We start from the raw sequence: 10826 nt of genomic DNA, 5'->3' as shown, positions 1-10826 counted from the left end.
TTTATGTATCTTTTATTTTTATTTTTATTTTTATTACATATTTCCTTCGAATTTGTTTTTCTTTATTTGTATTTTCTTTTAATTAGACGACTATTATAATTTTTTTTTTTTTTAAAGAAATGTGTTGGCTCTTACTTTGCCCTTTATTTATTATTTATTTTGTATAATAAGAGTCCTTCAATTTTGTTAAATATAATTAATTCATTATATTATATTATCTAACTGTATTTAATATTTCAGAATTCTATCGTGCATATCTCGATGTCAAGTAAATTCAAAACTGATGACAAAACTGACGACCGCGCTTTAGAGATATCAACGCCGGAGATAGCACTGCCGGAGACATTAACGCCAGAGACAGCAATGCCGGAGACATCGATGCCGGAAACATCTATGTCCGTACGTTTCGGGCGAATTAACTTAGAATCAATCCAACTTCGTACTTAAGTGATTAATTTAATAGTCGACAAGCAAATCGCCAAACACATATCACTCGTCGAGGAGCATCGTGCTACCGGTGTACACCATTTTTTTCAAAGACATTGCTTCGCGTGTATCTACGTTGCAAATCAGTTTCATAAATAGCATCGTTCCACGCGACGTTGAAATCAGTCGGACACATCGACGTACACGGGACGTATGTGCCATATATCAAGACGCGACTTGAAATTCGAAGTGACTTGAATTTTTTTCTACAATAATAAACCTGTACTCGGCCGGCTACCGATGCACGCTAAGTACGACGGTGCATATATTCCACGGTGCTTGGGGAGCCGGGTATCAGACGTGCTCTCGATCGCCTGCATCCTGGGTAGTGGTGGTCACGGTGGTAGTAGTGGTAACAGACGCGTTCGATGTATTTGAACCGCGACATCACGTGCGTGCACGCGCCGCACGTGTGCGTGCACGCATACGTGCAGACGGCTCCGTGTTGCCCAGCGCGGCGGTTTAGCGCACACAAGCACGAAGTAAGGTGAAAGAATGTCAAATGATGATTGGTCATTGCGGTGGCCAATGGGTCCCCGACTTCTCGTCCGGTAGGTAGGCTCTCGCCGTTGCACGTAGCGGCGCCGCCTCCTGGTGCAGCTAGCTATCAAGACGCATAAAGCCGACGCGTCGCGTCGCGATTCAAACCCACCGCCCGTAATCGGCACCCGCATTGCCACGAGGGAAACCGACGCGCCGAGAGCTCTCTTCTTTCTTCTTCTCTTCTTATCCTTTTCATCATCATCTTCTTCTTCTCCTTCTCCTCTTCTTCTGCGGCTGCCGCCGGCTTCTTCCCTTCATGCTTCTTCTCGGATGCGCGCGCCACCGGTTCGGCGATGAGCCGATGATCCTTTTTTGTCGCACTGTGGTCGGGATTAAATGCACTTAGTGTTCTCAGTCTCTCGATATTCGACGGGACGAATACCGAACGCCGCTACGATTTTTGTCATTCCTTCCGTTTGCTTACATTCATTTTGGAAGATGTAAACATTGTGATAAATCATTGTCTGACAATTTTCTTTCATGAATTTCATAAATTACTTGAAAAACTTATAATGTAGAAAAATTCTGCACGCAAATTTTTCCAGGAGTATATTATTTAAAACGTCTAATTATTAAAAATGTTTTTTTTTTTTAAGAATAAAAATTTTTCGCTTGCGCATGCGTGAATGTTAGGATACGTGTATGTGTGCATAAATGCTCATTAGATTAGAAAATCATTACGATATCGAAACTACTTCGAGTTATATGCAGTGAATTTTTTTATGTTTATCTCACTTAGTAACTCAATTATCTATATACTGTCTACAACGAACTTTCTCGAATTTATATTCGACGAGATTAGAAATATTACATTAATGATACGATGTAATGATATCAAGATGCAAAACGCGTTATCACTCAGTATAAACCTGTCATCATAATCGTTATCGTTGCGTCATTAAAAGATCTGCGAACACGCTTCGTTGCTATATGCAGATTCTACTGGTTTGGCATTACTTTTCTTTTTCATTTTATTCATGTTTAATAAGCAATTTGGACTTTTTTTTTTAATTCATTTATATAATGCATATTAATTTTTTAAATTTATTTGTATCATGCATATTTATTTCATTTTTTTATCAACAAATTTTCCAAGTTTGCCCTTCGTCATTTTACATATTCAATTTTATATTTGTTGTAGGACCGCACTTTTACCTTATTAATAATGATAATAATGATGAATGTTTACTGGACAAAAAATATCATTTGGCAGAAGAATGAAATATCGCTACATAAAATTAGTCTCTATCGAACTTTATCTTTCAAATGCTCATCGGTCATCATGACCAGTCGAACCGCGTCGGTTGCTTCCTGTTGCGACATGGCTCGTCCTTGTCATGAGTATCACTACATGAGTATTTACTCAGTCTCGACTCTCCTTAGTACCGTTAGTGCGATATCAACCTACTGTACCAATTGATAGCCAACAATGCACAGTTCCGAAGTTCCGTTCGTCGGCACAATTTTAAACGAAATTGAATTGCAAAATATTGTCTAGAATCGTGTAATATCACAAACAATAAAATCGTATTTTTGCTAAATGCTTTTAATTAATATTATATTAAATCCCTCTAAAAAGTTGTTACCAGAATACTTTAATACTCATTATTCATACTGATTAATGAGTATTAAAAACTGAAATTCATTAAATTCATTCAACTTTAATATATACGTTTACATGCAATGCTCAGTAAAATTTCTTGCAGTTGCGATTACAATCTTTATAGTAGCAGCATCTCAGTCGGCGTGATGAACACAAAATTCTTTCGGCAGACAGACGCGTTTTAAATAGTAGACTTCTTTGTACGCATTTTATCTGCAGGATCGAGGACGCCGAACCGACGTATCAATAGTATGTATCAGAATTCCGCGCTGCGTCACTCTGATACCGATGCATCATCGTGGATTCTTTGTCTGTTTTTCGGTCGCACTTACGTGACTCGCATTCGGTATAATTCTTGATATAATCCATGTAAGAAAATTGCAGAAGTGCGATCGAGACTTGCCAGATTTAATATGTACACGATACATGAAGAGACATTATACATTATAATACACGCTATTAACATACATGATTTTTATTTATCAGAAGGATTATAAAAATCACACAATTATTGAGAGGTTTAGAATCAATTGAGTTAGAACTGGACATGTCCACCTGTTTTACTGCATTAATTATTTATCGTTTAATAATGCATCAACCCGTCACATCCGCGTGAAAAAAGGCAAAGAGAGATTTATTGGTTCTAATAACTAAATTCTTCATAACTGTCGAGAAATCAAGCAGTTAGTTCTACAAAATGAATAAAGGAATTATCATTTCTTCACGTGTGAGCCGATTTAACGGCTCGCCGAACGTGGAAGCTCGAGAAACGCATAATAACATTTGCATTATGCGCGGCTGCTTTATCGGTTTCCACGACATATTTCCACCAGTCGACCATATAAATTCCGCGATAGAATCTCGACAAATGAAATTACAGGGCGGACCTCCGTTAGGTCACGCAACAGAGTGTAACTCGCAACAGTATCGCCGAACGTCATCGCGTTAATCTGACGAAAGCGCGAACGCGAAGCGGAGGGGAAGTAGGTATGCGATAAATATTGAGACGATAAAAATGAACAAATCGCGGAGGAACGAAAGGGCGATCGGTAACAAGATTGATCTTACGAGGACGATTGATTGTATCGCGTATATGAGATCTATTTACGGTCAATTTATGTGGCACGCCGCGTGATCTTCTCTCACCACGATGTCGCAACGATTTTAACGACACAACGCCGGCACTGCAGTGTTGCACGTGGATGCATATGTATTTATTTACGCTCGTTGCGCGTAAATAAATCGTTTGCGATCGTCGTAAAATCGTCCGATCTTCTGCACGAAGCATAAAGCTGCAGCGCGATTAAAGGGACGCGCAGAAATAAGAGGCCGAGAAGAGAAGATTGAGATATCTCGAGATGTCTCGAACAATAATTTAGAATCGGTCATAGTAGCTGACTAATTGCTTATCATCTTGCCCGTGTACGCGATTACGGCCGTGGTGTTATCGGGACGAATTGCAACGTTTACTATCGCGCTATCAACTGTAATTATATTGCGTAACGCATCTTTTATGCGGAGAGACAGATACATATCTCTAGCGTTTTTAGGACGTAATTAATGTAAAATATTATATAATTTCTGAAATTAATTCATTTAAATGAATATGTATATAATAGTTCAACATCTTAACATTCAGACCGTAATGGCGTTTCGTATTTGAAGTAATGTATCTAACATAAACGGTCTTATTTCCAATCTTATTATTGTTTAAAATATTGTATTCTCCAAAACTTTTACAGCGAATCTCACTCTGAAGAATGAAATCTTACTCTTAAAGATTGAAAATTGAACCACTCTTTTTCAAGACTGGCTCAATTTTTACTCTTTAAAATGAGATTCCTTGGCAAATAATAAAGTGGCTTAGACGCTTGTAAATATTATGGCATTCACATTCACGTTTTTAATAACACCATAAAACTCTAATTAGATAACCTATCCTAGTTATGTATGAATAAAGACATAATGTATCTATATATATATATTTTAAGTACCTATATAATTATCATTGCATATGCTACTATCATTATAATACGATGGAATATTTGATAACAGACTAAACATGCATTTTATACTAAAGATTAAAGATTTAAAAGTTTGGACGTATATCTTCGTACGTAAAGCACGCTCTTAACATTGCGCAAATATATATATGAGTATAAATATATCCACGCGTCACATACGCATTACGCCTATATACGATATCGTAAAATGTCGCAGGATAGATAACGCCATATAGGGCTCTCTCGTCAGCGACGTCAAAGCGGATTAAGAAACAGACGTAAGATCATGGGAAAGAGGAGAGACGAGATCGCGCGGATACATATACCGCCGATAGAACGTCGACGAGCACGTTCCTACGTGCTACGGTCATTCAGGGATCGGCAGATAAATAATTACCGATAGCCCGCTCCGTCGCGAACGGCGCGCGTCGTATACGCCGTCATTCTTGGACGAGAGCCATTATGCCGTTGGCCGCGCGATAGCGACATTATACGAGGCCGTATACGCATCAGCATTCAGCCGACGCCTAAACGCGTAAATTCCATCGCGGCGCGACGATCCGCCCGAGAGAGCGGGCGAATCGTAACCGATCGCGTCAGTATCCTCTTCGTCCTCCTTTAACTTCACTCCGGTTTCTTCTTCTTCTTCTCCTCCTCGTTTCGCGACCATCCTCATCTGCGCCAATCTGCACTGTGAGCAACTCCGCTCGATCCGCGGGTCAAGAAGGAATCCTTACGAGGCCGGTCCGTGCCCATTATCCTCTCCCCTCGGCCGAGCTAATTTATGAATGGATTATGAATGGACGCGTCTCTTTAATGGCTCCTTCTTACGGTGCGCGCCGCGCAAAACGCGGCCGCAATAGAAAATCGGCTTACAGCCTGCGGCTAAAAGAGGTAAGGTAAGCCGCGCGTGACGCGACTGAAATTGGGCTCTCGATCGAAGCGTTGCTCCTCCGCTTGGATTTACTGACGTCTTCTCGCGGCATCCAGCTTGGATGCTGCGCGCCGCGCCGGCATTACCTGTAATCTCGGTGCTTCGGGTGTTGTAAAAGAAAATGATTGAAGAGTCTTCGATTAGTACTACAACTACTACTACTGCTATCAAATTACAAATGAATTGATGCAACGAAGCCCTAAGTCTTCAACCTGATATAATATCACGTCGTCGACAAAAGAAAAATCGCGACTGTAATTTGAAGGAATTATACATGCCTGTTACACGTGTTAGATGTATAAAGCTAAAGATTTATATAATTTCACGGTAAATTCCGGGAATACACGTAATTCCCAGTACACGCACTTACACAACGTAATGTAATGAAACGCAGATTAAATTATTGGAAATTTGGATTATCATGAATGCTTACAGAGATTGATTGGAAATAGTGATAATTAGAGTGAAATTCAGCTACCGTGATATGTTCAGAATATCGGAGATACTATCATTTATCACATCAATAAGTCTGTAGGCAATGCCCAATATACGAAAGTCATCGGACTGTCTTTATTCATTCACGTACAATCTAAAGTTAATTCGCGATACGCGATGTTGGGGCGTGGTCTCCATTAGATTTCGTAAATAGACCGAGATTGTAGTAATGAGCATTATCTGTAACGCTCGCATTCACTTCCGATAACTTCCGCGATACGCTAATTAGGGCGATGTCGGGGGACGAGGAAGAGAACGCTTTACCGTGACTACCAAGCACGAAACTGGAACGCCACGTGTTGCCTATTTATTAATCGACCGTTGAAAGAAAACGATTGGAAGACGGCGGGAAACCAATGATACGTAGAGCGACGGTGATAAACGCCTGTGCGGGCAGTTAGGGGCAGAAAATCGGCGGTAAATTGAGGTATTAAGGGGAACGATTACTTATTGGCGACGCGAACAAAGCGGCGCAAACCGGATTCGGCATTCGGTAAAAACTGACCACTGTCCGCGTGTCGATTAATGCTCGAGGACGATTGTATGCAACGTCCGGATGCGGAGAAAGGATTACGAATGATTAAATGTCCGATAATCGTTGTTACGGTGTATTGGAGCTGCCCGATAGTTCGACAATTCCATAGAATTTATAATTACCCGTTGACACTTGGGGAATTTCTTACACAGCGTTCAATGACGCGCTTAATAACTCTAAGCGACTCTAGACGTTATCTCACGATAAAATAATGTTCCTAAGCGTTCGCATCTCGGCTGGACACGGCGATCATTAATGCCTCGCAGGCCTGACGGTCAATGGTCAATGGTCTCGTTGGTCGGCGACCTCGAGTGCATCGCGAGGACAAACAGTGATTTATCATGAACGTATCAAACCTGCTTTCAACTAGCCGCTAATTAATAATCCAATTGCATGCGACACGGTGCAGCAGAATGTAAATATCGTTCAATTTCTGATATATAATATATTAGAGCCACGTCTTTTTATCTCACGGCAAAAACATATTTGTACACTCATACATCGAAAAATAGTCTGGTAATAGTTGTACTGAACGTTAAGTATAATAATTTCAATCAAATGCTTAGTTAATATAACCAAAAATAATTTTATTTTTCTAAATATTTATTAATTATTACCAAACAGTTGGTTACGTTATTATGTTTAGTAATATTATGAATATAAATATCTAAATATTTTTATAGGAAAGTAAAATTATTGTTTTATTATGTCGATCCAACATTTAATTAAAATCTTTATTCTTTCGGCTATATTACAGATTCTTTTTTTCTATACGAAAAGAACAATTTTGAAATCTAGTATAAAAATGTAGTTAGATACAGATCTGAAAATAATTTTGTTAAATTATCAAAATAATTGCGTAAGAAACCTAAGCATGATGAGAGCACTGAGAAAAATTTCTGATTGAAAAAAAATGGAGGAATCAGAAAATTCTAATGATATCAATCGCAATTCTGGTTATCTCAATTAAAAGTATAATAAATTCAACTAGAAAATTTGCATTTGTCGATTTTCAACCAGAATTCCAATTAATGCAATCGGACTCTTTTTCCGCGATGCAATACTGCAAAAAGTTTTGACATTCTAACAACCAGTTTGAGCGTCTTGCATAATTACTTTAATGGTTCAACAAAATTATTTTTAGATCCAGTAAAATTTTTAGATCCTTTAACAAAATCGTCCTTCCCGTGTAGATACTGGAAGATAAATTGTTCTTATTATATATCTTATCCAGTATGCGTATTTTAGTTATCGATTAAATTATTTATATTTAGTCTCTTCCTGTTCTCCGTGCACCTGCAACTACTTTGCGCTAGTCATACGACATTTAAATTAATTGCGACACGTTACAAAAAGCACAAAACGCCCAAAGGAAGGGCGAGGCTACTTGGGGGATGAGGAATGATGAACATCGATCGTTTTATCGAATAAGTCAACGCCAGCTATACCAAGCGACAGCTGACTATCTTCAGATTGACTTAACGTAGAGCAAGCTTCCTCCGGATCATGCAACTCGGTTTGAAAAATCGCGAAACTCTCGTGCGACGTGCGTGCATTGACGTTACGTCGTTTAAGGAAAAAAATTGTTTTTTGCCCGACCTGTGTTGTCTATGACAATAATCGCCCTGCGATTTGCGCTCTCGCGTGCGCCAGGAATTATCTTTTCTCGTAGGATAGGAAATCTAACGCAACGCGAGCGAACGTTTTACCTACCTACCGCCGCGCAACGAGTTTATTGCGGTTATCCGCGAGGGTACTCCGGAGCGGAGTGTAATTTTCTACGATGACGTTCTCAACGTCCGTCAATGGCACGAACGGTCCTCGAACTGACTGACGGCTTTCAATACCACGTGAGTTAATTAGCACGTTAAGCCCGACATCGCATGAATTAGCTCTACTAGGAAACACTTGGCTTGTGTCAATATCTCAAACGAAACACGTCATGTAGGACACGAGTTATTTCACCCAAGTATATATTGTTTCGTTTCATTTGGAGTATCAGCCACGTGTCGGCTACCGCTACCGATGTCTTCGAGAAAGGGACGTTACGGATATTAATGATTAATAATGTAGACGTCAGCAGCAGACCGGCGTTATTATCTCGCGCGTTAGCATTCATTATTGCGCGATATATCTGGCGGGCGCGATATATCTAGAGTTGTTCCTTTTTGTGAAACGGCAGACGGCAATATCGCTCTTATGCAATACGTTAGATTCCATTTGGCTACCGTGGCGGTGCGCTTATTGCGGTTATCTATCGGAGCGTAGAAAAAGAAGTCAATTTCCTCGATCGATTTCTTTGCCATGCCTGGCAGCCGTTCAAGGATCAATCTCCCGAACAATTCCCGAAGCATTTTGCACTTACATGCTTCGTCCATTAATACACTTCATATTGTACGGCCTCTATGCGGGACATGAAAAAAAAATGGCAGTTTGACATATTCCAGCAAATCGATAACACGCGAATGCGTTTTCATATTAGGCGTTTGCGTAACCGCGTGTTGCAATAATTCCGCAACAGTATTTGAACAGATTCCAATTTCCTCAATTATTTCCTGAGTCACTCCGCAGCGCTGTAAAGAAATCTAATAGCGTAACAGGACATATCTGGTAAAGATCCTAGATAGGACTTTACAAAATTCGTTAAGCTTCAATTTAATATATCAACCGTCTCGCGCGTTCGTCGAAACCCTAGCCGTTAATACGATGTCGAAAGTTAGGCCGACAAATCTCGGTCACGCGAGACGTTAGAAGACGGCGGTTAGAAATGAAGGCGGTAACCGTCGTCGGGCAGACGGCTCGAACAAAATCTCGGATGTAACTGCCACGCAATTTTTCTTTTTCATCCCTTTCACTCGAGTCGGACGTTAACTCGCTGAAATTGGTTCGGGGAGAGACGCGTACATCCCCGCGCGCGTATGAAGCGCGTCGTGACGCTCTCCACGCGCCGCGACTTAAAGGAGGTTTCCGTTCGTGACCAATGTCCGGTTAGCCCGGTTTTCCCATGACCCTGTGAACAACGTAACGAAAGCGGCAACGATCTTACTGGCCGCTAAGTCTCATTGCGCGCATATGTCTACACGGGGTTGGTAAGTTCAAACGGTTCGCGCCCGTCCTCTTCGTTCATCCCTCGTGTCTCTCTCACGTCTCGTCGCTCTTGCACTCGCAACGTCGAGGTGGTTAAAGACTCCCGACATCAGAGTGGACGAAGACTCCCCCGATCAGGTTTTCGTTCCCACCGGACCGGTGGCGACAGAGGAGGAAATAAAGAATTGAAAAAAAAAAAAAAAAGAAACGAGAAAGAAGTCGCTCGCGCAACCCCCCCGGTCATCGATGGTCATCCCCAAAGAAAATCTCCGTACCGTCGTCGCCATCACGGCCGGACAGAGGCCATAGTCACTGTCCCTCACATATTCCACTACGTGTATATCCCTCGCCACGGTCTCACGAGTTTCGTCGCAGGTTGCACGCCGCTCTCCTCTTTGGGGAGGGTGAACCGAAACCCTGGTTCGTATCACCGGGTATTGTCGAAAACCGGATTTCGATGGACGGACGATAATGTATGCGAATGGTCATTGCGCATCGCGCGAATCAAGAAGGGAGACTGCTCGATGGGACGCATCGTCGACGGGCATTAGATTTTATTTATGTAAGACGATTATTTCAGGAGTCTCCGGTTTCATTCTGAGCGCTTAAAATATTTAAAATATTCTAATAACGTATTAAAACACAATGAAAATAATACGGATGAACCAGTAATTTTTCATGTCAATGTGGTTTATCGATTTTTTTCCATAAAATATTATTGTGAACAAATAATAAATCCATCTTTCTCTTTTTATTGCGTATATCTTGATAAGAAAGACTTTACGACGATTAAAATGAATAAAATATGTGTACATTAGCCCGTGTTTAACAGGGAAAAAAAAAAAAAAACACAGAAGACAGATCTCGCAAACTCTTTCGCTTTCACTCCGTTCCTCGGTCTCACACTGCCCACGGCAGGTCGCATGTCCCTCTCCAGCGATTCGGGACCCAGGCGTGACCCAGCGTGATCGGGGCCATCGCGAGAGGTGCGCGAGGGCAGCGCATCAGGTATTGTCGAAAACCGGATTTCGCGGTAATTTATGCGGATGGACAGTGCGCGCGATACTACAGGACGAACAGTGGCAAAGGGGTTGCAGGTCCTGCGACCGGACCTTCCGTACTCCCTCTCTGTCTCCCTAC

General features: G+C 41.2%; 1 protein-coding gene across 1 annotated transcript in view; it reads left to right on the top strand.

Annotated features, from left to right (window-relative positions):
• LOC108747044 (craniofacial development protein 2-like) overlaps nucleotides 1-10826 on the top strand; it is a 41153-nt gene that overhangs the window by 26583 nt on the left and 3744 nt on the right. Inside the window, exon 5 of the mRNA XM_018484275.1 lies at nucleotides 241-399. Coding sequence (XP_018339777.1) covers nucleotides 241-399 — 159 coding nt within the window. The remainder of the gene's footprint in view (nucleotides 1-240; nucleotides 400-10826) is intronic.

This window comes from Trachymyrmex septentrionalis, unplaced genomic scaffold, assembly GCF_001594115.1.
Source record: "Trachymyrmex septentrionalis isolate Tsep2-gDNA-1 unplaced genomic scaffold, Tsep1.0 scaffold190, whole genome shotgun sequence".
NCBI classification, from domain to species: domain Eukaryota; kingdom Metazoa; phylum Arthropoda; class Insecta; order Hymenoptera; family Formicidae; genus Trachymyrmex; species Trachymyrmex septentrionalis.
The sequence above is the reverse complement of the archived record's forward strand: the minus strand, read 5'-3'. Positions and strand labels throughout refer to the sequence as shown.